Source organism: Onychomys torridus, chromosome 15 (assembly GCF_903995425.1).
Source record: "Onychomys torridus chromosome 15, mOncTor1.1, whole genome shotgun sequence".
NCBI lineage: Eukaryota > Metazoa > Chordata > Mammalia > Rodentia > Cricetidae > Onychomys > Onychomys torridus.
In genome coordinates, this window is record NC_050457.1 from 23,127,172 (window position 1) to 23,155,104 (window position 27,933).

At 44.8% G+C, this 27,933-nt stretch overlaps 1 protein-coding gene across 1 annotated transcript in view; it reads left to right on the plus strand.

The window, feature by feature from the left end:
* Mrps27 (mitochondrial ribosomal protein S27) overlaps nt 1–27,933 on the plus strand; it is an 86,864-nt gene that overhangs the window by 5,580 nt on the left and 53,351 nt on the right. Inside the window, 3 exon segments of the mRNA XM_036206977.1 lie at nt 1,427–1,504; nt 15,236–15,306; nt 17,276–17,334. Of these exon segments, the coding sequence (XP_036062870.1) occupies nt 1,427–1,504; nt 15,236–15,306; nt 17,276–17,334 (208 nt within the window).

The following is a 27,933-nucleotide window of genomic DNA, read 5'->3' on the forward strand; positions in this document are numbered from 1 at the left end:
TGTGTGTGAGTGTGTAGTGTGGTGTGTGTGTGTGAGTGTGGTGTGTGTGAGTGTGTAGTGTGGTATGTGTGTATGTAAGTATGGTGTGTGTGAGTGTGTGTGTGTATGTGGTATGTGTGAGTGTGTAGTGTGGTGTGTGTGTGTGGTGTGTGTGAGTGTGTAGTGTGGTGTGTGTGTGAGTGTGTAGTGTGGTATGTGTGTGTGAGTGTGTAGTGTGGTATGTGTGTGGTGTGTAGTGTTGAGAATTGAACACAAGGCCTCACGTATGCTGACTTAGCATGTATCACTGGTAGCCCCAGCTCCTTTTGTATTATTAAAAGCAGTTTAAATTACATTTATTTATTTACTTTGTAGGGGAAGGAACATTTAAATGCTGTGGCTGCACATGGAGGCCAGAGAACAACCTTCAGGGGTCAGTTCTCTCCTTCCACCATGTGAGGTCCAAGCATTGAACTCAGGTTGCAGTTTTGCAGCAAGCCCCTAACCCCCTAAATCTTCTCACTGGCCCAGCACTTGCTGTTTTTGAGACTAAGTTAATTAGGCTGGCTTTGAACACTTCGCAGTCCAGAAAGGCCTTGAGGTCAGAATCCTCTTGCTTTCAGCTTCCTCAGAGGCTGGGATTACAAGCTTGTGTTCCCAGGCCCAGCATTTCTCCCCTGCCTCTTTTTTTAGAAATATCTGCTCAAATCCTTTGCCCACCTTTCACTTGGGTTGTCTTGTATTATTAAGTAGTAAAGGAACTAAAGGTACTTTGTGTTCCTGGTACAAGTGAATACAAGTTACTTATTTTTTTCCATGTTGTAGACACTTCACTGAGAGTACCCTTTTACGTGCAGAAGATTTTACGTGGTTGAGACTGTCGTCAGGTCTTTCTTGTTGTTCTAGGAAGACATGGGTGTTAGTGTTCATTGATACTGTTGACCCCAGGCACTGTGCCAGCCTCTGGGCACCCAGCTCTGTCACCTGTGATGCCTCCAGCTTAGCTTCCGAGTTTCTTTCATCTGCTCAGGGGTTCTGGGTCTGATATGATCTTCTCTTTTCTTTATGCAAAGTAAGGATAAATATGCTAGTCAGAATCAAATGGAAATGTTTTCAGGATTGATAACTATAATACATCCAGTTAATAACTTAGCAATAGTTCAGCAGGTTATTTGGGGTCTATGAAGGATTTTAGGATCCTAAGAACCTGGGCTGTGATGTAATAGCATAAATGACTTTCAGTGTTAACATTAAAAGATTAAAACGACCAGCATTTTTACCTATAAAACTGCTGAGGAGGTTTTCAGATTTTTCTGTGTTTTGTTGTAAATTCTGCAGTATTTTAAAAGTACATCAGCTAGAGGAGGCAGATACTTTACTGACGTCGTAGTCAGTGAGGCAGACCTTTTAAATGACATGCCTGCTGAGATGATTGTCTTTCCCTCAGGTAGAAGATGCCTGCTTTCCGCAGCATACGTGGACAGCCACCGGTGGGAAGCCAGAGAGAAGGAGCGATGGTACCTGGGTAGGTGCCGTCTCGTGGCCTGTCATTTGTGGTCAGTCCACACACTCACATCATGCACTCACACGAAGCATACATGAAAAGATACTTTTGGTGACTCAGCTCACGGAAGTACATCTTAAGTCCTAAGGAGAAGTGTGCTCACCCACGGCTGCATCACCATTGCTGGCCCTGTGTTCTCCATGCTGTCTTTATTCACTGTCTGCCTTGACGATCACGCTTCTGAGGTTGTGTAAGCCGTTCTTTGTTGCTTTTGTTCATTGTACCATGTAGTTTTCGTGCAGCCTGTCCCAGTTTTACAAAATTTTACACTTTCACTTTTTGTTTTCAAATTTTCAACCCCATTGTTTTCTTAACTTCTACGTCATTGCCAAGTGACAGATCTGGAAACAGACTTGCCATCTCCTGGAAGCCGTGAAAAGATAGTGAGCGTCTTCCCAGGAGTAAGCTCATGCTTACCCCCAATCACCTTCTTCCTTTCTCATAGTTCTCAGATAGAGGCCTTTCCTATATACATTACAAAGGCCCAAAGAAGTCACTGACCCCACCAGTGCATTTTACGAATGTACGAGCACACTTCTGACTGTCCTGCATGATATAGAACGACTGTGGGGTGAACACATGGGTGGTGGGTTATGAGACAGGTGCTGTGTGCACGAATCCCAGGGCCAACCTAACATCACTGCACCCTTGTGCCTGTGCCTGTATCAAATAAGAACAGAGCCCTCCTTTGTGATGGATTCTTCACAAAGTGCAGGGACATAGCTGTCAGTTCTGGCTACCTTCTGGATGTTTCAGAATGATCGTGGTCTCCCCGAGAATGTGAGTTGCAGAGTTGGCCAGCCACTCTGGACTGGGTGCATGGGCAGGGCCAGGCAAAGCAGAGCTGGGCAGGGTGTGAAGGTGAATGATCAAGCCCTCCACAGGGGGCTTACAGTCGGACTCTCGCTTTAAAGGATTGGCACAGCCTTTTGAATCAGCACTATATAGTATCTTGAAATTAAATTTAAAGCTAAGGGCTGGAGAGATGGCTCAGAGGTTAAGAAATGGGCTGTTCTTCCAGAGGTCCTGAATTCAATACCCAGCACCCATATGGTGGCTCACAACCATCTGTAATGAGATCTGGCTCCCTCTTCTGACCTGCAGGGATACATGCAAAAAGAACATTGTATACATAATAAATAAATAAATTTAAAAAAAAGTCAAAGCTAATATAATGTTTCTATACATAATGCTTTTATATATATATATATATATATATATATATATATATATATATATAATTACCATAAACTCTCAGATAATTAAAAAAATATCATGTATATAAGGCCACTCCACGTAGTTAAAAGGGAGGTTTATTTTGTGGGGTAACTTACAAATGAAGGGATAAGTTGTAGGGTCTGGCACAGGTATGGCGCAGTCCGGCGGTGTTCTCTGGAGAACTCTGCTTGGTCTACCTCCAGCGTCCAGGGTCCCAGAACCAAGAGAGTTCTCTCCATCCTGGGTCTTCAGCTTCCTCCCTCAGCCCTGCCTTGTGGGCGTGTCCATTACCAAAGCCTCAATGGGGGTTGGAACTTACAGGCCAATGCTGGGATGGCTACCCACTACATCTCCCCCTTTAGTCTAAATAAGAAGGTTCTAACCTAATACAAGACTATATACAAAGAAATGGTTATCAAATATTGTCCAAGAGTAATGAGGAATAATGACCTAGATAAGTTGGAATTACAATAAATGCAAACAGTATCAAGCAAAAAACACATACTAAAATCCAGAGAAGTCTAGAGCGTGGCTAGGTGGCATGTTACAAAGATCATTCCAAAAGGTATCCTATCCTAAAGAACCTGAGTCTAATACTTAATATATTCTATCTAAGATATTATATATGTATATATACTAAGTTGTAACTATAACTGTTAATCTCCAACCTCATCAAAGACCTGAGAAGGAATATAATAATACCTGAGAAATGAGAGAAGGACGCAAGCAACTTTCGGGAGTCTTGTAAGAGTAGACAGAGACAGCTAGCAGCCTGGACAGTCACCTAATGTTTCTCAGCATCATTGGTGCATTCAAATTGGCTACAGGCCTAGAGTATCTGACAGACCATTTTCAGAAGCAGGAATTCTGAAAGACCATTTTACCCTGTCTTGGCAGAGTACAGTGGTTGCTTTCCTTGTGTCCCGCTTGTCCAGAAAGGACAGCATTTGTACTGTCAGCAGTTGAGGCAAGGGCAGTTCTTTGCCCAGTAGGCCATTTTGTGCCAAGAAGACAAACTTCCAAATGGAAATGTCATAGAAGCCCAACATTCTCTCGGGATCAAATTGGTGCTGCCAGGAGCAATTGTGTCTCACGTCAACAGAATTCTAAGTTATTTAAATGCCATATTCTCTAGGTCCATGAAGTGTTTGAAGATTACCTATGTATTTATAAATCTGGATAACCTAACATAATTATAGAGATGACAAGCATAGATGACAATAAATCTATAAGTCTTATCTACCTAAACAACCTAAGGACTAAGGCTTCATATAAATAAGGCAAACAGTCTGTAAGCAAATGTACAGTAAAAGGACAATGACTTTAAATTGTGACAATACATAAAATACCTTTAACAGAGGTAGGAATGTATAGTGCAATATGCAATATGATAATAATCCTAAATCTATATCGGTATACAGAATATCTTAAACAGAAGTAGAACATACATACAGTATGACAGATATAAATTTACATTTGTATCAATATACAAATATTTCAAATAAGAGTAAAAATATGTGTACAATATAACAAACATAGTTCTGTATTTGTATCAATATACAAATTATCTTAAATAGAAATATAAAAAGTTTATATTTGTATCAACATAAGAATTCATAACAGTGCAAATTATGTGCATACCTCTTTGACAGGGACACAATAGGACACACACACACACACACAGCATAATGAGAAAGCAAAAACATACATCAAAATGGTAACAAACAGTGAATATGGGCAAGGGGGAAGGACTTGCTAATTTTCTCTAAGTTGAAAATTACTTCCTGGGGCGAGGATATTATGTATACAGTGTTATGTGTGCATGTACATCCACAGATCAGAAGAGGGCAATAGATCTCATTACAGATGGTTGTGAGCCACCATGTGGTTGCTGGGAATTGAACTCAGGACCTCTGGAAGAACAAGCAGTGCTCTTAACCTCTGAGCCATCTCTCCAGCCTGTTTGTTTTTGTTTTTTAAGACAGGGTTTCTTTATGTAGCACAGGCTATCTTGGAACTTACTCTGTAGATAAGGCTGGCCTCGAACTTACAGAGATCCACCTGCCTCTGCCTCTCACCGCCTGGCATGTTACCCCCGTCTTTAGCTTTGTGCCTTCCTTAAAAAGTGTGATGTAGATTCTGCACCTAAGAGGCTGGCATCTGGGTTTGTGCCCCAATTCTACCACCGTGAGCTGTCACTGTCCATGTCTCTAGCTATAAATCGGGGATGTGTGGTGTCTGCCTTAGTTCTTAAACATTCATCTTAGAAATATGTGCCCGCTCAGGCAGTAGATGGCAGTATAGTCCTTGCTAGATAGAAATGCTCTTCCTTCTGCGCTGGGCACGGACCTATCGGGGAGCGCACACTCATGTGGAGCGCAGTGATTGGACATCGGGATGGGAGGGCGGTGAGGTGCTCGGGTCAGGCTCACTGATTGGAGGAGGAAGGAGGACCGATATGAGGCCTTTGCTCCTGTGGTCCCTATTGGCGCGGTGGCCGATGTGGCGTCTTTGACACCGCCCGCCGGCCCTGGAGAGGCTGCTTCCAGTGTCTGTACTCCTTGGGCGTTAAAATGCTGCGGTTCTCTTCTTGAAAGGTGCTTGTTGTATTCCAACAGATGCACAGATCTTATGCAGTGAATTATCACAAAGTGAGCACACCCAAGTAGGAGATGTGGAGGCTGGGTTGTGTTTAGCTGTCTCTGGAAACATCCAAAATCCCGACTTGCACAGGGTACTTTATAAAAGCATTTTACATGAGAAAGTGTAAACCGGGAAAGCACATCACCTGTCCGCTTTCAGCAATTATAAGCACATAGCCCTTTTCTCTATTTCTGCACCCCCTAGTAATGCTTTGGATTATTTTAAGGCAGGTCCAAGAAGCAAAAGTGTGTGTGTGTGTGTGTGTGTGTGTTGTATATTTCAAAAAGATAAGGATTTTTTAAGCCATTGTTTTATATAAGTCATTCACGTAAATATGAAACAATCAGCTTTCAGTATCCCTTGCTGGCCAGGCTTTGAACTCAAGAGATCCGTCTGCCTCTGCCTCCCAAGTGCTGGAACTGAATGTGTGCACCACCATGCCCGACCAGTTTTTATGTTCTTATAAATCTATTTTAATGGTCTAATTGAACAGGGACCTTACTGAAGCAAGCCAATAAAGTTGGTTGTACTTCTCCTGACTCTTTAATACATTATTTTTGTAGAAACACGGTGAACCAGATTCATCAGTTACCAATTTGATTTCATCTATATCCTTTACCCCTTCATCAGATTGCTTAAGTAATCTGTTACCCAGTCATTTTATATGTATTTTGATTTATACCCCCAAAGATGGGTATTTTTAAGGATAACTGTAATGCCATCATTAAATATCCCACATTCACATCTCATGTCTTGAACATGTTTTCTTCCTTTACAGAGGACTTACATGTGGCACACTTGTGCAGATTGGCCTTTTGTACAAGGCCTCACATTCTACATTTGCTGACATCATCTTCCTTGTGGTGTTTGATATGTTTGGTTTCCATCTCTCCTGTACAAATAGTGATGGTAAATTACCAGAATATCCTCTAAAGGTGATTGCCATTATAAACGTACAGATTTTGTTTTGTTTTGTTTTTCAAGACAGAGTTTCTCTGTAGCTCAGGCTGTCTGTCCTTGAACTCACTGTGTAGACCAGGCTGGCCTGGAACTCAGAGATCCACTTGTCTCTGCCTCCCGAGTCCTGGGATTAAAGGCGTGTTCCACTACCAACCAGCTAAGAGGCCTCTTTTGATCTTGGTAACTGTTGTTTCTGCAAAGGCCTTATAACTGATCATGTTATAGCTGAGCGCTGTTTGCTTTGACATTTTGTTTATGGAGGCCTTTGGCTCCTGAATGCTGCCTTGGATTCCTGGCAAAGGTCTTCTGGCTGCTTCCCTTTCTCATGAGTTCTGTGGTTGCAGTTCTAGGACAATGTTTACTGGCAGCTCAGAGGCGAGTCTGCTGGGACCATGGCATCCTTCTCATTTCCAGATGTGTGTGAATGCACAGCTTGCTTGTGTATTTGTCTACTAATGATCTGTTGTTAAAACAGAAGAACAAATAGAAGGAAATCTGAAAGTCCACAACTGGCTGGTGTGTTTTGCTGTTTCTGCTTCTTTTGTAACTCCTGTGTTTGGCTCTCTGTCCTTCTTCGCCTTTTAAAATAGGAGAAACCGAAACACAGTTGCAGCCTGTTTACTGAGATCATTTCTCCTAGCAAGTACAATAGCAACCTGTGTCCCCTTCTTGAAGCTGAGAGTGCCTACCGTTGCCTGCGCGGGGAGTAACGGACAGGTACTAGGGATCCTTTCTCTCTGGGTTAGGAACATCCTTCAAGGACCCTTCTTTTCTTCACCGTCTTTCCTTAGCACAGAAACCACACGTCACAGTGGCTCTTTCTCTAGTCTCTGGCTGGCTTTGAGATCATTGGGAAGCTAACCGTATTCTGAGAATTTTATTTACTGTGATGCTATGGTACTGTGGTGTGTGCTGGATTAAAATTAATTTCCTAATAAAGTCACTATGTATGACCCACCTTTAAAAGCCCTGCATTTTGTTGGTAGCCTTTGGCATCTGATAGTGTCCTACACCTGTCTGTAGCCTTTTGGCTGCTGCTTACCTAGTAATTTTTCCCCATTTATTTCCAATTTTTCTGTATTACTATGATTTATACACCTAGATTTTCAGTGGTAACCAATCTGGCAGTCATTTCACGATTGGCAGTATATCTGGACTTATTTTTCTTTGTCATGGGTTAGAAGAATTGATACCATTATTGATATGTTTCTGCCAGTGAAAAAGGCCAGATCAGACCAGATTAAAAACAGATAAATGCAGGTTCATTGGGTATTGCTCCCGGGCAAATTCACCTGTCCCAAAGAACAGGGCCAGAGAAGTCTCGTGCCTGGGCTGCGGCAGGGATCTTTTATAGATCTTAGGTGAGGGGTGATGATGTGCCAGCCCAGATGTACGGTCAAAAGCAAAGCCCCTGGGCAGGCCCTTGGCTGGGCTGGTCCTGTCAGAAAGGCAGGTTGTACTGGCTGCCGGAATGCCGGCCTGGGCTTTTGGTACCATTCCTTTGTTGAGAGTTTTTTCAGTGGGGCTCATTGAGGGGAGTAGGGCAGATGGGGTTTTCCAGCTTGTACAGGGGTGAGCAGGAGTTCCATTGGGACAGTTGTGAATCCCACACATCCCAGCTCCGGAGCCAATACAGCCCATCACATTTCTTGTAGATCTAGGATGGCTCAGTGCATCATCAGTCTCATGGGCTGAATGTTGTCCTTCTCCGTGGTTATTGCAAAGATTTAGTCCTTTGTGAAAGAGCCAGGTAGTGATTTCTGTGTATTTGGTTCTGCTGCTTACTACTTTATGGCTTAGAGAAAAGATAAGTTATGGCATGGAGCTGAGTTCAGGAGAAGGCTGCAAAAACAAAGTCAGGTCAAGTTCAGGAGAACATCAGAGCCGCCGCTGTTGAAGTACAGGCGGAGAGCTCAAGGCCTGGATCCCCCCCCAACCTCTTGCCTGTCTTCAAACACGTGGGGAGTTACAGTCCGGCCATCTCTACCTAACTCCACCTTCCAGGCCCTGGAGTGGTGGACCGATGGAGAGTCCATCCGAGAGGCAAACATGCATTTCCAGTTTTACTCCAAGTTGGAATGTTACAGTGTGAGCTTTATTCTGGCCTAGCTGAGTAGCCATTTTCCACAAAACAGTGGCAGGTGGTGAGGTGGCCTGCAGTCTGGAAGACTGCTCTCAGAATGCTGGGGGGGGGGGGGGGGCTTAATTCCTTTCAATACAGGGAGATAGTTTCTTGAACAGCATGTTCCTGTGCTCACTTACTGCCTAGACCTCTTTTGAGTTTCTCTAAAAATCCTCTGTTCATTGAGTCCCACCTCTGACCTGCTGTAGGCCCCAGGGCCTCCTTCTTATTTGAAAGGGGAGGGAGGTGTGCCTGGCTGGGGGAGGGTTGAAGCTGGAAGTGGAAGGGCTGCAGCTTCCCACCTGCAAGTTCATTGCCCTCTCTGTTAGCTTTGAAAGGAAAAGGAGTTCATTGTGTTCTGGCCTCAGAGGTTTCTGGAACTGTGGTGAAGGAAGCAGTTGACCAGGGCCAAGCCTGTGGCAGAGGAAAGCTGCTCACTTACCTGACAAAGGAGCAGAGAGAACCTCCCCTGCCTCCGCTCCCCTCCTCTGCCTCTCCCTCTCACCTGCCTCTGCCCCTCTCCCCTTCTCATGGTTGGGCTAGAGGTGGTTTGGTTTTTACATTTTCCCCCATTCCCCTGGTCTAAAAATTATATCCTCTGTTTCTATTTCTTAAGATTATTGTCCTACATCTTCTAAGGCAATTATTTAACTTAAATTTTAATGCTCATCACTTTATCCTTTAGAACGCGCGCGCGCGCACACACACACACACACACACACATACACACACACATACACACTACGCCATTGTCCAGTACTAAAGCTTTATCCTCCAGAACACCTGAATCAACAGCCACTTTGCTCAGGGTTAGCCACCGTTATTTACTCTCGGTTCTTCTGACGTCTTCGGTCATCTTCGAACCACACAGCTGCTGGAATCAGCCTCTGAAGAGTTCCTCGGCGGGCGCTGCTAAGACTTGTTTCGTTGACTTATTTGAAGGGTCTTGACTTTGTCCGTCTTCAGGTGTGCGGTCTCCTGCTAGTACTCACTGCTGCCATTTTGTTCATCTGACTCTATCTCTGCCTTCCAAGGCTACTATTCCAGACACAAAAAACCGCCTCCTGGTAGAGGTAAGGTCCTTGGTTTGTCTGGATGATTTTGTTTTCCTTTGTATTAGCTTCTTTCTTTCCTTCTAGCTGCTTTTAAGATGATGTCATTCTCCAGTTTCACAATGATATATAATAGTATAAATCTAGTTTTGCTCATTGGACTTGATATGTTAGTAAACGATCTTTTTATTATCCTGAAAAATTCCCAGGAGGCAGCTGCTTTGGTGCAGTGCTTGCTGGGAAAGCGTGAGGACCTGAGTTTGAGCCCCAGAACCTAGTGAGGAAGCTAGATATGGGGGGCGGAGAGATGACTTGGGGCTCAGAGCACTTGCTGCTCTTGCAGAGAATCTGGTTTGGTTCCCAGCACTCACCTTGGGGTTCACAACCACCTGTAATTCCATTTCCAACCAACCTGGCACCTGTCAGACCCTGCAAGCACATGGTACACATACATACATGCAGGCAAAGTACTTCATATGAAATAAAATACATCTTAAAAAATAAAAAGGCAGGCATGGTGCTGCATGCCTGGAATGCACAGATCCCCGGGGCTCACTGGCAGCCCGCTCGGCCTAATCCACAGCTCTAGACCAGTGAGATCTGTTTCAAAACAGTCGACAGTGCCTGAGGAACTGAACGACCCTGATGCTGCTGACCTGTGACCTCCACACGTTCATAGGCCGTGCACACATGGACACGCGCGCACATGCACACATGGACACGCGCACACACACATGGACACTCACACATGCACACATGAACACGTGCACACATGAACATGTACACATGAACACGCACACACATGCACACATGAACACTCACACACATGGACACAGACAATTCCCAGCTGTTTGCCTGTTGCACGTACCTCACCTCCTTGTCTTCATTTACGTTTTTGGACAGTAAGTTGTTCTGTTTTCAGTGTCTCTTACATCATCCTCACAGTCCTTGCTGCAGTATGTGATTTTCCTCAGTCTGGTTTCCAGCTCACCGGTTCTCTCTTATGTCTAACCTGCTCTTTACCTTTGCTTGCTTGCTTGCTTGCTTGCTTTTGAGACAAGCTCACGATGTGCAGTACAGGCTGGCCCCAAACGTGCCCTCTTCTTGCCTCTGACTCCCAGGTGCTGGGATTGTAGACATACAGCACTGTGCCTGGTTTTATTCCCTGTGCTGTTGTATCATCCCTTTCTTGTGAGCTTTGTTGCCGTATTACATAAAAACAAACCATACCTAAAGCATACAGTTGAGTAAGTTTTGACAAACGTGGAGCTGTCTGTGACTTTACACATCACAGTCCTGTCAGTCTCCGAAGGCAGTTTCCTCTAGTCCTTTAAAACCCTCCCCTCCTTTGTGCCCCATACCCAGGCTCCTGGGAATTGATTGCTATGCTTCTTGTCGTTTAGATTAGTTAGCCATTTTTAGATTTTGTGTGAAAGAACGCCGCTTTGAATAATCTCCTCATCTTGGCGTAATTTGAAGGCTTCAGAGGCCCCAGGGGTGACTTGTGGTTCAGAATCCTCGGAGACTAGCAGTCCTTGTTTATAGGGACATTATTTTCCAGTTTCTCTTTTAAGTACAAATGCGGCTCCTGCCTGACAGTACACAAGAGCCTCCTAACCAGCTTCACCTTTTGCAGAAGGCTCCATGACACAGGGTCCCCTGATGCTCTTGGGGTGACTGCCACTGTGATTCTTCCCCAAGCCCTCCAAGTGTGAGTTTCCATGTGGCCTCTGGCAGTCATGTCTACCTTTTTCAAACCTCAGTTTCATATGTGAAAAATAATTACTATTTAAGTGTTTTATTTTTATGGTAAGAAGGGTGGTTCAAACATTATAGTTCATCTTATTCCAGAAATAGAATTTCTGTTTAGTATCTTTGAGCTTAGACACCACACCCGAGCCTGCCTCTCTCTCTCTGTGGCACTTCCTACACATCTCATATTCTTCTCAGCTGGCTGCACCACCAGCTGCTGGCTCTGTTGCTAATGACTTGGATGCCCCTGGTTTGCTGCAAACCTATAGACTATTATTCTGGGTGGGAGGCCTGGAAATTCACAGAATTGTTTTTGTTTTATGTCGTTCCCTCCGCCCCCCAATCCCACCCCCAGACAGGTTTCTCTGTGTAGCCCTGGCTGACCTGGAACTCGCTCTGTAGAGCAGGCTGGCCTGGAATTCAGAGATCTGCCTGCCTCTACCTCCCAGTGCTGGGATTAAAGATGTGCCACCACCGTCCTGCGTGCAGTTTTAGGGAGTTCACTCCGTCGTTATAAAAAGTCAGGATCCTCACTAAAACCTTTTATGTCCTTAGATCCTCAGTGCTGTTGCTGTCTTCAAACAAGAACACTTTGCTAGTGTCCCATGTTTCATCTTCTAAACAGATTTCCACATTGTGTATGTAGTTGAAATTCTGCTAAATGAAGAATTCTTAGTTCAGGTCCGTTTTCCCATAGTCTGTGTTGTCCACAGCCACCAGCTTCAGTGTGTATTCCTGGGGAACTGGAGACCTAGCAAAACAGCACCTTTGGCACAGCCCATTGAACAGAACTTGGGCATCTGTTGGCCCCTCACGAATGCATGAAGTGTGACTTTGGCTGCGGAAGGCGCGGTCCAGAAGCCTGTGGTGCTGGCCCCCCAGATGCCGCAGCTGTCCCGCTTTCCTAGCCCTCCCTGCCCTTTGCTGTTTTCTGCCTCATTCACCACAGCAGCGCCGTAACCCGAGGTGATTGGTCACATAGTGTGTTTGCAGCAAACCTTTCGGATTGCAGCATGTAAATGTGATTCATTGATGCGGGCTCTGCAGCTGTTGCCCTCTCTGAAGCCTGGCCAATTCCACTTGACTGAAGACGCCTGGGTGTGATAGAAGGCTTCAGATAGAATCTGGTTCCCTCGCTTGGAGGTGATCGGTGAAGCTGAGCCCTGTGAAGGGTGGGATGCTGTGTGTGCTATGGAAAGGACAAGGGCGGGGAGCTTTCTGACCACTTCAGTTAGGCCAGGAGCTCCTGATCCTGGCTAGGTATGCTTGCTTGCTTGCTGGAATACAGCATAAATTTTGAATAAAGGGAGGTGATTCCTCGTATTGATCAATAATGTAAGAGTGGTCATAATTATAGACTTGGTACCACGAGAGAGCTGTAGGTATCTAATTATGAGCAAGTACACTCGACAGTATTGATCCCCTGATAGGAAGGGGTTTTAAGGATCTGTTTGTGGTTTTATAGATGCTGTAATCACCTGCTCTAGTGCTTTTAAAATGGTTATTAAAAAGACTATTTATTTATGTCATGTCAGGTTTTAGGAGTTCTACAAAGTTGTTTCTCCCCAGTTGCTGTAAGCCATAAGTACCATTTCCCAAGGGGGCTGAGAAGAGAAAATGGTTCAAGGAACAGTTAGCAGTTAGCAGTGCGTAGGTATCTGCTGGGTGTCTCCAAGGGTCTCCAGATTTGCTATTCATTTCATCCTCCAGAGTGAGAAAGCCTGAGAAGTGTAATCATTTTTCCTCATCCTTTCTTCCTTTGCTTCCTGCCTTTAGATATTTCCTGGGTGCTTTTCCTGGAACTGGCCCATAAACTGAGTGTGGGTCAGTGAATCTAGTTCTTCCCTGACCTTTTTAATGTAAGGGAAGGAGAAGACCATCTTACATGGGTGTTTATAGTTGGCTCAGAAAGAGAGGAACAGGATTTGAACTGTCCTTAAAAACCTAGGAAGTTGACTGTTAGGGTAAGGTGATGACGTATGTTTGTGTGGTTGATGGTGGCTACATGTATACATCTATGAGGCTCTGAGGTGAAGCTCTGAGGCCAGAGAATAGCCTCAAGTTTCTTTCACTTTGTTGTTTGAGGCAAGGTTGCTCACTGATCTGGAACTTACCATGTTAGCTGACTGGCCAGATAGCCCCAGTGACCTACTGAGTACCAGAATCCCAAGGACATAACACCATGCCTGGCTTTTTACATTTGTGCTGGTTATCAAACTCGGGTCTTCGTGTCTGCTTGAGCTAGCCCCTAGATTCCTGAGGAGTTATTAAAGCATAAAAGATTGGTAGCCTAGCATTGGGGATGATGAAATAAATATGTATGTATTCAAATCTGGAGCCTGTAGGTATTGCTGGCCCATTACTTATAGAATATGAAAACCAGTGGGATCAAGGATAACTCCCACTTTTTTAAAAATAATTTTTTTCTTTTTTTAAGGTTTATTTATTTATTATGTATACGGTGAGTGTTCAGCCTGCAGGACAGAAGAGGGCACCAGATCTCTTTTTGTAGATGGTTGTGAGCCACCATGTGGTTGCTGGGAATTGAACTCAGGACCTGTGGAAGAACAGCCAGTGCTCTTAACCTCTGAGCCATCTCTCAAGCCCTAACTCCCACTTTTTAACCAGTCAGCCTTCTCTTTTTACTGAGATGGGGAGTTGAAGACTTTAGAGGACATGCAATTGAAGGGCATGGCACACAGATGGAGATATCTGTATACAACTGGAAATTCAGGTCTGGACTTGGCAGAACTGGGTAGATGTCTACACACAGAGCCAACAATGAGATTAAAGCTGTGGGAGAGACCGACGTCATGCCTGAGCCCCATGGTGAAGCTTTAGCATAACTTACTACCGACACTTGGGCATCCCAACATCAGGAGACAGAAAGAGGAGATCCTGCAAAGGAGCCTGAGAAGTGGGGGGGGGATAAACATTTCCTTAAGGATATCTCTAGCACACAGAGCTCAAATGCGGATGGAGAGTAAACCACGGGGTTTAACAATCTGGAGGTGTTCCTTGGTGTTAGGGAGGGATGGCCACCCAACTCTGAGTAGACCTGAGTTAGAGAGTGAGAACTTGGAGATGCCACCAGCCCTTTTAGGGAGTCTTGCTGTTGGGGGCACAGAGGAGAGATGACTGTGGAGGAAACGAGGCAGGGCATCTTTTCTTTGTTAGTGCCGTTTATCCCCAGAAGGCTGGGTGTCTCGGCACAGATGTAATGGCCTGGTAGGTTATCAGGGTGACGCTCTCTAGATTATTTTCAGTGAAATGGGATAGAATCATGAGGAGAGGTTGAGGGGAGCTAGAAAATATTGTAAATTTGAGAAGCAGTGATATGACGTGACAGAAACCATGTGGAGTGTGTGTTGTCTAGGATCACAGGTGATTTTAGGGTCTGAGATGAGTGTAAAGTCACACGTTCCAAGTGTTCTTACGGATGTTCTGTTGAGAGGAGTCAACACCTGACGGTGGAGAGTACTGGTCAGGAAGGCTGTGTATGTCGTCACGGAGTGCTGCTTTGTTCAGGAACTCTCGGGAGGGCCTTGGTAACTGACCGCTAGAGAACCTTGAGAGTTAGCGTAGTTGACTGGTGTCACTGCCAGGCGAGTGACCGTGATGGGTCCCTGCACCTGCCCTCATCCAATGTCTTTTCCTGGAGTCTGACAAACATAATACCTCGTGTTTCCTTAAAGAGGTACCTTATTGATCTACTTTTAAGAGCTAACTTTGTATTTTAATTATTACTTTACATTCTCTAGTCCAACAAATCCTTTACAACTGACTAACGTCACTTGTCCTCAGCTTCTGAAAAAGAGCAAGAATGAGCATCTGTTTGGTACTGACTTGATGATGTTCACAGCCATCTGGCAGGAGTCGAATCTGTCAGATTTTCCTGGAGAAATGCGTGTGTTTAACAAGGTTCTTTCTCCTTTGTCTTCACAGCTGACCTTGCATCCTTAATGGACAAAGCATACGAAAGGAAGTTGCCTGTTAGTTCTTTATCCATATCACGGGTAAGACCATTTTAAAAGGAAGTTGCCTGTTAGTTCTTTATCCATATCACGGGTAAGACCATTTCTATTTTCAAAGAAGGAAACAAGCAAACAAGACTATACAGACAAGGCTGTGTTGTGGAAACAGTAGTCACCATGGGAACTATCCTTCCACAGTATAGTATGTTTTTATAATTACCAATAGATATTTTGTGATGTAGTAGCTGAAATGAAAAGAAATATACCAGACTCAAGTTAGCAATCACTGATTTGTTTTTTCGTCTGGTTACGTTGTTCTGTGTGTTGCGGGTTAATAATATATCCTGTAGTGTAAGGACAGTAAACACACTTTCAGTGGCTGACCAACATCTATGAAAGAGTGGATACTGGCATCAAACCACTGCTGCTAGACAGTGGGGGACAAATATCAGGCCAGCAGTTGGGAGTAGTTGGTAGGAGCCATGCCGGAGCACTGCCATGCTCTTCTGGTTTTTTGCCATACATCATGTGTGTTTGTTTGCACAGAAGCGTGGTGTCTGTGAGGCCCAGATGATGAGGTCCCTCTCCAGATTCACACAGCTTATAAGCAGAAAGGCTGGAGCTTCAAAGTCCCCCTCTGTTGCCTCCATCATATGTACCTGGTCTTGTCTTGGAGGTGATTTCAGGTCATGACACTGGGCAGCAGCACCCTCAGTTTCCCCATTTCCACTTTGAGGGTAGTTGTGTCTTCCTTGGAGGTGATGAGCTCTTAGGGGTGTCTTTTGTAGAAGCGAGCAGGATCCTCCAGTGGGTGGTATTAAATCTACTTTCCTTCCAGCCCTGATCCTTTCTCTGTGCCTTTTGCCCCTTTAATAGGGAAACAGTTCTGCTGTCATCACGTAGATTTGACTCATAGCCAGTAGAATGGTGAAGAATTGGGGACCATTGTTTCAGGGTGGTCACCCCTCTGTGGACTGTAATACCTGATTTTTGTTTGGACAGCACTTGGAACTTCAGAGAGCTTTTGTGTGCATGTTCCAGCCTGAGACTCACACTCCTCAGGGTGGAAGCCTGTAGCTGTTTGTACAGATGGAGCAAGTAAGTCCCAGAGGGGCTGTGCCATCTGTTTGTGCCCCAGTAAGCTATCAGGAGAGCTGGTTCTCAAGCTCAGGGCCTGTGTCTGCACCACATGGTAGCTGCCCTTTAATGGATTTCTAAATCAAGCCCACGAGTCCTGGTTATTTTTAGAAAGTCTCCCCTTTTCCTCCCTTCTCTCTTCACGAGGTTCTAGATATGCTCACGCCTGTGCTCTTAGTAGATCTTCCTGCTTCTGATCTCCCTCTCGAGGGTGGAATCCATCCACGGGTAATGTTTTCTGCTCGTTTAGACCCCGGGTAAGGAACACACAGGTTTTTTTCAGGTGCTGGAGGTTGAACCCAGAGCCTCATGAATGTTAGTCACCTGCTTTCCACCAATGAGCTGCAACCCCAGGCCTGGTGCTTAGGAGAGTTTATAGCTTGAAGGGAGCCTTCGATCCTAAAGTGGACCTTCCATATCAGCACGAAAATCAGAGTGAAAGTGGTCGCTGAGTTCTCTACGCTTAGGTCTTCATGTTCTGAGCAATGTTGTCCAGCCTTAAGTCTGCACCAGTCCGAACATGTGTCCGCGGATTTGGAGGGTGGGCTGTAGAGGAAGGACAAAGGCGACAGGAGCTGTCGGCCCTGCTGTGACACGCTTCATCTTGTGTGAGCAAGGTCTGGGGTGGGCCTTGACTCGGCGCTTTATTGTTACCTGGTCCGTTTGGACCAGAGTTGTTCTGCACATAGAAGAAAAGCTGTGGCGTCTGACATGTCTTCACCAGTGTGAAGGGTTTCCAGGATGGAGCCATACCACAGGAACAGCATTCCAGGAACAAGAGTACTTGTCTTTGAAAGAGCACTAGATGGACTAGACCACCATATGGCGCAATTGTATTTAACCAAGACTTGTTTGGTTTTGTTTTTTTCTGTAGTTTGTGGACAACATTTCATCTCGAGAAGATATAGATTCTGCAGAATACTATCTTTACAAGTAAGCTCCCTGCTCACCTCTGGTTCACACCACTTCTAATACTGGCTGTTTGTTTTTTCTTCTTTTGTAATAGTGAGAAGTGTGTGTGTGTGTGTGTGAGAGAGAGAGAGAGAGAGAGAGAGAGAGAGAGAGAGATTGAAGCCAGTGGCATGGTGGCATGTGGTCCAGAGCATTAACGGAAGACTTACATAGTGGCTGGTTTCTGGTTCCATGCAGACCATGTATGAGACTCTTGTTTGCTTCAAACCCATGCTGCTGTGACTTGACATCTCGCCATTTGCTTCCATCAGAAGCAAATTTTAACTTTAATTTTAATTTTAAATTTTTTAATTCTGTTCTTTTCATTATCAAGAACGTTAGTTGTTTTCTTAGCTTATTTCTTTTTTAAAGAAATGTTTTTGTGATGTCATGGATGCTCTGATGTGTGTAAGAGTCTGGGTAAACTATACAAGGATAGTGGTAATGATGCTTGCTCACTGTTAAATTATTTCTGCTTCCCGGCCTCAGAATATACAAAACATATTAAGGCCTCAGGAATAGTTTTGTAAAAATTAGAAGTTAGGAATACACATTCTTGGAGTTTCTCTTGAGTAACTGAAATCAGAGGTTGAGTTTGGCCACCAGAGGCCTGATGCTCTGAGGTACTTCCATTAAGTAGGCCTTCTGTGGTTGTTGTGGTCAACATCTTTACAGTGACTTTTGACCTCTTAGAATGACCTTAAATTCACATGCCGAAGATGAAGAAATATCAAGCAACTTCTTAATCTTAAATAGCCCATGGCTTCTGGTTGTCCTGCCCACAGGCAGCATTTCTTACCCTCTGAGGAGTTCCATCACTGAGAGCAGCAGTTCTCAACCTGTGGGTCGTGGCCCTTTTGGGGTCTAGTGACCCTTTCATAGGGGTCGCCCAAGACCATCAGAAAACACATATTTACATTGTGATTCATAAGAGTAGTAAATTTATATTTATGAAGTTTAAATATATTTATATTATATTTATGAGGTAAACTTATATTTATGAAGGAAAGTTATTTTTATGAAGTAGCAATGAAAATCATTTACTGGTGGGGGTCAGCACAGCATGAGGAACTGTATTAAAGGGTTGCAGCATTAGGGAGGCTGAGAAGCAGTGAGTTAGAGTAAAGCCATTGCTGCCCATGGCATAGCCTTACCTCCTTCCCTGTCACAGCTGTAGCCGACCAGTGCAGAGCGGAAGGACTTTCTGCCCAAAATCTGGGCACAAGTAACAGCAGGTCCCAGGACTGTGGCACACACCATCTTCCCATCTTCTCATCCCTGGAGAACATGGGAAATCTCTAGACACCACATGAGAGCTTGGGAGCCAACATTGCAGGTACCGGGTCTTTATAGAAAGGCTGCTTTCAAGGCTGCAGAAGGAACAACAGACGTCTGGACATTGGTGTGGGCTGTGCACTCTCTGGGAGCCAGCCACACTGGACCCTCTGCTTATGGTGGAAAGGGGACGTGGAGGGAAAGGAGTCGGTGCTCTAGTCACCACAGCCAACTGGGGGTGTATAAGGCAGTCTGCACATTGAGAAAAATCCGAAAACAGTGGTGCTCTGCATCTGAAGGGAAGTAAGCCCGAATAACAGTGAGTCAGGCAGTGGGGGTGTAAAACAAGTGAGAGGCAACACTGGGAAAGCGGCGTGCGAAGGACACCAGCAGTGGTTGGTGTGACAGAGACCTGCAGCTGAAGCAAGGATCGGAAGGTAAAACCAGACTCAGCAGGAAGGGCCTGCAGCAGAGGCCTCGTGCAGGGGCTGTGTTTGCCCGGGAGTGCTTCACATGTGCTCTTCCTGGGCTGTGATACACTCATTCAGTAGTGGTCTTCAGGCCCTCCGAGAAGCCCTGGGTGGGGAGAAATGAGCACCCGAGAGAGGGAGCGGCCCAATGGTGCCGCCACAGGCCCTTTGCTTCTGCCAGAGAAGCCATGCCTCCTCCTGCTTTCTATATTGGGGTCTGCAGAGAACGATTTCTAGAGGGCTGCAAAGGGTAAGCATCAAAACATCGTTGAAGTGTCTCAGTAATGCCAGCATTTTCTGCCATCATGAGTGGGTGACAGATGCCTGCATATTTGCAGCATTTGTCCTTCTCACCAATTAAAGTCATTGATTTTTTTTTTTTTAACCGTATCACATTTGTAGCAGATTTCTAAAGACTGCTCTTCGCAGCTCAGAAGCCGGTAATTAGACCTGCTCCCGGCTCCGGGGTTCCAGGCATTAATGAAGCAGTGCATATGTTGCCTTATTTCAACTTCTTAGTATCTTGATAATTGTATTTCGCTGTAATTGGTTTCATTTGTGAAAAACCAGTTTGGAGAAAGGATCCACAGGCCCACCAGCCACGGGGCTCAAGGTGCAAAATACGAAAAGCTAAGGGCTCCCTCTGAGGCCTTGTGAGCAATGGGTTCTTTTGCCTGGTCTTGATCCTGCTTCTTTCTGCAGGCCTTTTGAGGTCTCCTTTGTTTTCTTTCCATACAAACATTTTTTTTCTTCTTCTAGCTTGCCCTGTGAAGGAAGACAGACACGTGGCTGATAGGTACTCTGTCTCCAAATGAAAGGTTAGGTACAGTCAGTCCCTTAGAGTCTTCGTCAGGATGAGGTGGGCCAGAAGATTCCGAAGGCCCCAAGTGGCTGTCTGGAGAGCAGGGGTGGGGTGGGGTGAGGGGGACGCTTCTGTTTTATTTTGGTGTCATCAGTGCCCAGTGTGTAGTGAGGTAGAAAGCAGCAGCAGGTGAAGATGATTGATGCAGGAACAGTCGGCCAACGGCAGCTGACACCGAGCCTGTTCCGCCACCAGGGTCTGGGGAGGGCGTTTACTCCTCCCACTTAAGAGCTTTCCCATCCTCTGCTAATTTTCAAAATAACTAGGCTCCAAACATTCTTTCCTTCCGGGCAGGGCATTTTTGTTTTTTACTTACTGTTTGCCTGTCATTTGAGAGGGAAAGGCTTCCTGCCTCTGCTGTCACCTACAGCATTCATAGCCGTTAACTCTGTAGCTCTGTTTTAGTGGCCGGAGGCTAAGAGAGATTGCCTGAGTGATGAGTATGCATGAGGGCCAGGTGCTGCCTGTCCTGAGCTGGGAAGCCACAAGCTCCAGATGGGAGGCCAGAGGGCAGCTCTGAGAAGGCAGCCTGGGGTTGCCCAGAGCAGGACTACGTGAAGGACCCAGGCAGGGCTGTGATTGCTCCCAAGGGAACTACGGCAGAAGTGTTCAAGAGAGAGCATGATACAGAGCGCAGTGTGGCGGGGAAATTGGGATTACAAGTAAAATGGAATGTCTTGTAGTCTGTGGACCATCCTCGTTTATTGTGAGACCGTCGGCTCTTTATCCCTTTTGTAGCGCCGCTTGCCTGGAGCCAGGGTTATTGTGTGGTGACCATAAGTTTCTCACAGTGAACTCCTCTTTTCCATTTTGGAGGCCACCTTTCCTGGGCCTGCTAGTCAGGTTCTGAGCTGGACTCCCCCGTCCATGTATACTGTCCACACTAGGAGACAAAACTACACGTCCTAGGACAAAGCGTGCTATCGATAGAAGCCATCATGTGTGGTTAGAGCAAGCTTTAACTGCTCCCGTGTTAGCATGGTGACTATAATGGCATGCAACTCCAGCTATAACACTCCCACCCTCCCTTGTGGTGTCCTCTTGACTGAGGATGTTTACAGATTGCAGTTTTAAAGGCTTATTTGGGCTCCTGCATCATTTGGGGGACTGTGGTGATTTACAAAAGCAGGACGTTAAACTCGCTCCCCTTGCCTCAGAGCATCAGTCATCAGAACTGGTTATTTAATCCTCAGTGGAATGGTCATTCCTGAAGAGAGCCAGGCCTCTCCAGTTCGACATATTCTCTATTGAGAATTTTACAGTTCTGAAGTGGCCTGTAGTTTCTAGAAAAAGCGAGGTGAATGTCGAATCCATTGTCACACGGTAGAAAAGGCTGCCGAGCTTCAGGGACGGAGCTCTTCTTCAGAATCAGACTCCTATGTTGTCATGGAGAGCAACATGGCACCCAGGAATGAGAGGAAGGCTAAGCTGGGAGGCTGGCCATGTCCATCCACTGTGTCGTGGCCTCAAGCGTCCTTCAGCAGTTGCTCAGCTGACCTGGCAGATAACAGACAACAGGTCAGGAACAGCTGGGATGAGGCAGATGGCAGCCTGCATGTCTCCAGGTCCTGGGCTGGCAGCCTGTCGAAGGACCAAAATAGCTTCATTTTTCAGTGAGCAAAAATGCTGTGATAGCTCTTTGGAAGGGGTGTTGTGCCTGTGGGGAGAGGCGGAGGTAAGGGTTCATTAGGAGTGAGCTGCATGTGAATGTACACAGTAGTAGTTTTCCTCTGAGGTCTTAGAGAGCGTATTCTATAGCTGTCTCAAGTCTCTGTGAAACTCAAACTTGATTTTTCAGTCTAAAAGTCATGGGGCAGCAAGCAATTCTTAGAGCGTTTTTAGGAACAGTTCCCTACTTTAACACTGATGCATGCTGTGGTGGTTTTTATTTGCTAATCCTTACCCCAAGCCTAGGAGATAGTTAATTATTATTAATGTTCTGTATTGGACAGTAGCAAATTTGCATCCTTTTGTTTCTCTGGGGTGAGTCTGTAGTAGAATGACTGGACAGATAGGCGATGGATGTTCAACTTGTAAAGAACTTGACTGTTGTTTTACAAGCGACTTAGCGCATGCTCTGTGTGGAATCGCCTTCTCTCCACTTTAGCTGATAGATTAAGCAGGATCAATGTGTATTCATTTGGGTTTAAATTTGTGATTGCCTGAAGATTCGTCCTTTGGCAAATTGTTCACATTTTTCATCCTGTTCTGAGAGTTGTTTTCTTTTTACTGAATTTGAAAATTCTTCTTCTCAGTCTTGTGTTTTCATTCACTTAACACATTTTTCAAAGTATACTTTCAACTTTGATAGAAATCCAATTCTTCATGGGTTTTTTTTTCTTTTATGTTTTTGATGTCATCTAAGAAATCTTTGCCCAACTCAACACCATAGATATTTTTCTGATATTTTGCTTTAGAATTTTGTAATTTTAGGTTCTAGAGTCAGATCTATAATTAATTATGAGGGATTTTGTTTGTTTGTTTGCATAGGATAGAAAATAAGGCTCAAAAGTAATTTATATAAAAACACCTAATTTTATCTGGGCCATTTACTTTAAACACGATGATCTTTTCACATTGCCTGGAACCTCTTGGTAATAATTTCTTCATATGACGTTTTGTTCTGTTGATCTCTGCTTTGTTTTACTTGGTGATACAAATATATTATTGTCTTGGTAGCTACAGTTTTTAGTGTCTTTTCATTAGATAACATGGATCTTCTAACCTGGCTCAGCTTTATCAAAATTCTTTTGGATAATCAGGTCTTTTCCATTCTGTATTTATCTACAAGTATACATACATTTACATCTCCATGTGTTTTTTTTTTTTAAGATTTATTTTTATTTTGTGTATGAATGCTTTGCCTGCACACACACACACACACACACACACACACACAAACACACTGGGCATGCCTGGTGCCCCCAGAGACCTCAAGAGGGTATCTATCAGATTACCTGACTGGAGTTATTGGTTGGTGTGAGCTACCATGTGAGTGCTGGGAACCAAACCTGCAAGAGTGACTAGTGCTCTAACTGCAGATCCGTCTCTGCAGCCCACAAATGCATTCTTTTTCTTGTTTGTCTCTTTTTGTTTGTTGAGATGAGGTCTTAATATGCAGCCCTGGCTGGCCTGGACTGGAGCTTGCTATGTAGACCAGGCTGGCATCAAACTTACAAAGATCCACCTACCTCTCCTCCTGAGTGCTGGAATTAAAAGTGTGTGCCATCATGCCTGGTATGCACCCATAATGTAGAGGAGCTAGGAATAAGCAAATCAAGAGATACGTATTGAATGTCTACTATATATTTAGAAAAGGAAAAGAGTATGAATACAGAGATCAAGAAGAGAAAGATTAATTTTGTGAATCAGCTGTTCTTTTTCACTGAAACAAGTAAACTGTTCTGACAGGGTTGAGATGAAAATCCAGGAGGACAGATACCAATTACTATGTCCGTAAGACGAGTCAGCGCTGTGTATAAGGGAAGTTCTAAAGCCAATAGGAAAGAGAAGGACATTTTCTTAATTCACTAAAACTGTGGTGTAGGCAAAGGAAAGATGTGCTGTAATCACTGCAAATCGAACAGATGGTAATTGTTGAGGACGAGTGTATGTGAAGCAGTTCAAAGTCCAGACAAATCCCACATCTAACAGGTACATTCACTGTATTTATGTAACAAAGTTTATGGTTTAAAATATGTTTGGGGCATACTGAAAGAGGAATTAGTGATGTCACCAGCAAATGTGCATTAAAAAGGTAGAACTTGAGTTGGGAAGTTGAGTCGAATTGAGATGTGCAGAAGAACTGACTTTGTGGGGCCTGCCATCAGAGAGAGAGGGGGGCTGTGGGGCTCAGAAATAAGGCTGAGGGGAGAAACTGACTGCAGGAGAGAGGGGGCCAATCTGTCATGACTGTATGTATATTGATACTAAATCGGTAAGTGGGTACACCATCCAAGTTGGACATAGTAGCACATGCCTGTCATCTCAACACTCAGGAAGCAAGAGAATCTTGAGTTCAAGGCTAGCCTAGGCTATATAGTAAGAGCCTGTCTCAAAAACAAACACAGATTACAGAGTATCTGCAAAGAGAACTTTGGCAACCTAAAAATTATAAATGCATATATTCTTTAATCCAATTGTAGTTTCAGATATTGAACCTGATGTGAAATAATATCCATTGTAAAAAGTAAAATCTTGCCTATTAGCAGAAGCATGCTTAAAATAATTATTCTGTAACCATGTAGTAAATGTTACGCAGTGATTGAAAAAAAAAAAAATGAGGGCTTAATGTATATTTCTATTTCCTGGGGAGTAAGTTAAAGAAACAGTAGATGAAAAGTTACAGTTTGTATGGCATGTGCTATGGTACGTTTGTATGTATGTAATAGGGGCATGTGCATAGCATGTCTTGGAGTGGTAAATACCACTCCATACAAAAGTTGTTAACAATGCTTTCTATCAGAAAATACTCCAGGGTAACTTTTCATTGAATTCTCTCTTGGACCTTTTGATTTTATGTTTGAGTATGTGTTACTTTGTCAAGAAGGTTTCTTTTTTAATGATCCACGGGATAATTAATCATCATTAGACTCTTGAGAAATGTCTATCATAATGAAGTTATTCCACAAAGAGTAATAACAATTTTTTTATGTAATGGATAAATGTAGGAGGGAAATTAATCTTCCCTGCTTACAGTGATAAAAGACCCGACCTGTGGTAATCAGCAGTAGAAATGAAGAGAAATGTATTATACACAGGAGGGGACAAATAAATCAACAAAGTTGGTGAAAAGTTGAAAGCAGAGGGTTGAAAAGTAGGCCCTGGCTAGTGGGAAATGACTAGTCCGTTGGTTGAAGTACTGAGTTGGAGGAAAATTAGAAGGTGGCGAGAAGCTGGACATTCCCCTTTTTTTTGTACTCGTACATGTTTCTGAGTTGGCTGTTTTCTGCCCACTGACCTTACTTAGGCTTTAGAGAAGAGCTGGCCACAGGCCTTTGGGGGAAGAACAGTTACCAAAACATACCATTAGGTTTTTCTGGCATTCTGGTACCAGCTGAGAAGTTGGATTCTGAGGCTTGTCAACTTTAGTATCTGAAATTGAAGTTGAAGTGACTTCTGTAAAGGCCGTGGGAGTCAAGTTCTCACAGCTGGGATGGCGACCTGACTGGTCCCTAGGCTTATCAAGCAGGCCAGTGTGTCTCTTCAGAGGCAGTCTCAGTATAACCAGGACAGAGACATAATAAGTACTTAAAATACTTTGATCCACTGACAGTCAGACCTCAAGAAAGCCTACCATATAAAGAGATCAACAGTAAAAGTTCATTGTGTTGGGAAGGATAAGTGCTTAAAACCCCAATCTCATCAGAACGGTGGGACCTGCTTGAGCTCCATTCAGAACTGTGGGACCTGCTTGAGCCCCAGTCAGAACCGTGGGACCTGCTTGAGCCCCAGTCAGAACCGTGGGACCTGCTTGAGCTCCTGTTTGATCTGTAGCGTGGAGCCTGTTAAGCTGACTGTAGATACTAGCTACCCGAAGGAGTGCCTGGCCTTTTCTTGTTAAAATCGACGTCTGAGTTGTGGCGACACATATCTTTAATCCCAGCACTCGGGAGACAGAGGCAGATGGATTTCTGAGTTTGAGGCCAGCCTGGTCTACAGAGCGAGTTCCAGGACAGCTAGGCTACATAGTGAGACCCTGTCTGTCCCCGCCCCCCCCCCCCCCCCCCCAATACCAAACAAACAAAGCTGGAAGACTCAGACTTTGTGAACACGAGGGTCTGGTCTGCTAGGTTTCTCTGAAACTCTGCTCAGTTCAGTGTTATTATTAACATTTCCGTTCGTTCTTTCACAGTTATCAAAAGAAAAAGCAGTCCACATAGGACTAGATCACAGAAAGGATGAGCTTTCTGATCTGCTGTGGGTCTTAGTTGTAAATAGCTGTGGTGTGCCCTGCTTACTTTAGACAGCTAAGCTTTGTTTCATATTCATATCTCTGAAAAGTCCACGAAGCACGTTTTGGATGACTTGAACATAAATGGGAAAGAGAAGGACTTAAGTAAATCTATCCTGATAGCTAGCTGCCAAGCCTTTTAAGGGTGACCCTTAAGAAACAAAATTAGGATTTTGCATAAGAAGATCCTCTCTGAGGTCTGTTTTCTGCAGGGTAGTCCTGGGGTCACCAGCTCTCTCTCCTAGCTGTTGTCACGATTGTAACACTGTCAGGGTCCCCGGAATACGGCTCATGGCACAGAGGTGTAGTTAAGCTCCTATTGATTATGCAGCCCTCCTTTGGTAGTATTTCACTTGTGAGCGTGCAGAGAGCTCTCAGGAGCTGGCCCAGTGTTTAAAGGAGAGTGGAGTAGATGAGCAGAGGCTCCGGGAGATCTGTGGAAGCAGAAGTTGCAATTGATTGCATCATGATCTTTGAGGCCAAAGGCCAATAAATCCTTAAGTGTTTGCAGGTGCTCTGTGTCTAGGGAAGTGGACACTTAGGAGCTTGGACGTGAGTTGTTCTCTTCATTGACTGTGACTGCTGTTGTTTTCATGATAGATCTCCCCTCGTGTGTTTTAACCAGAAACTCAGGGTTGCTGAGGCCTGGTCTGTTCCTTTTACGATTGACGCTGGTTTTAAGACAGCATGCCCATCTCCTAGCTGGGAATAGGTGAGCTTGGAACTTAAAACTGGGCTTTGATCCCCAGACTAAGCAGCACTGTCTCCTGCTGCCTGTCCATCCTCAGGGGTGGGTGCCTCCCGGAGGTGAGAGGAGGTCATTAGTCTTCATGGCTGAAAGCCTTGGCACAGTCGTAGGGAAGACACGGCAAGCATTTGTTAAAATGAGACTCTGGGGTCTCATAGGTGCAGATCACTCCAGTCCCCGCTTGCCGAGTTAATGGCAGGTAATGAGAGGTACGGTGTCTGACACGTGAACACATCCTCTCAGAGCACAGCCACAAAGGCCTGCCATCCCCAGAATGCCCTGTGTTTTCCGTGTTTGCCTGTTTCCTGTCCCCCATTCTGCCTCATCCATACTTGCCCTGACTTTTAATGTAATTTCTGACCTTTCCTTAAAATTATACTAAAGCGGGTTGGGGATTTAGCTCAGTGGTAGAGTGCTTGCCTACCAAGCGCAAGGCCCTGGGTTCGATCCTCAGCTCAAAAAAAAAATTATACTAAAGATATTTATTGACTTGTCAAAAATCTTTTTTTCTTTACTCGAGAAGCCGTTTTGAAGAGTAGGTTGGAGTCAGTCTGCAGGGCTTTGAGTGGCATATGCTAGCAGTTTGGTTTAGATACAGTCTCACCCTCTTCCTTCACTAGTAAAATGGGTATTAAAACAGTACTCCTGCCTCAGCATAGGTCGGAGGCGTGGAGAAACTGTTTAAAAGCTGCCACAAGGGTCTTGGAGCAGAGGAGGTGAGTGCTTAGTTGGATTTAGCTTTAATATTGCCTGTGCTTTGTGATTCAGGTTTTAGTTTTCAACCCATTATTCCCCAATGATCTTTACCAGTTTTCACTGAGGGGCATCACAGTCCAGGACTCATTGGTATTATGAAAAATACTAGTTCAACACCCAGAGGGAAAGGATGTCACATTTGGGGGAAATGTTCTGACCCCTAAAGACAGCTAACTTGAAGCTGCTTTATAGACAGCCAAGTTGCTGAGCTTATGGCAGCCATAGCAGACCCAGAGGGGGCAGCAGAGAACCATCTGCTTCCTGTTTGTGGGGAAGAAGACTATGAAGTGATTCCCATGCAGGAAAAGCCTGCCCAGGCCCAATCTTGGCGAGTAGGTAAAGCACAGAACAGATAGGAGCAGGAGTTCTGGGCCAGGGCATTCGGAGGCTGGTGGAGAGCCTGCATGTCTGTTCTGATGATAGGGCCGAGCAGCAGCTTGGCATGGCTGAAGCTGCTGGCAGTGTCACACTGCCGTCTGGATGGAGAAGTTGAGTGACCTATGTGTAGCCCATTGTT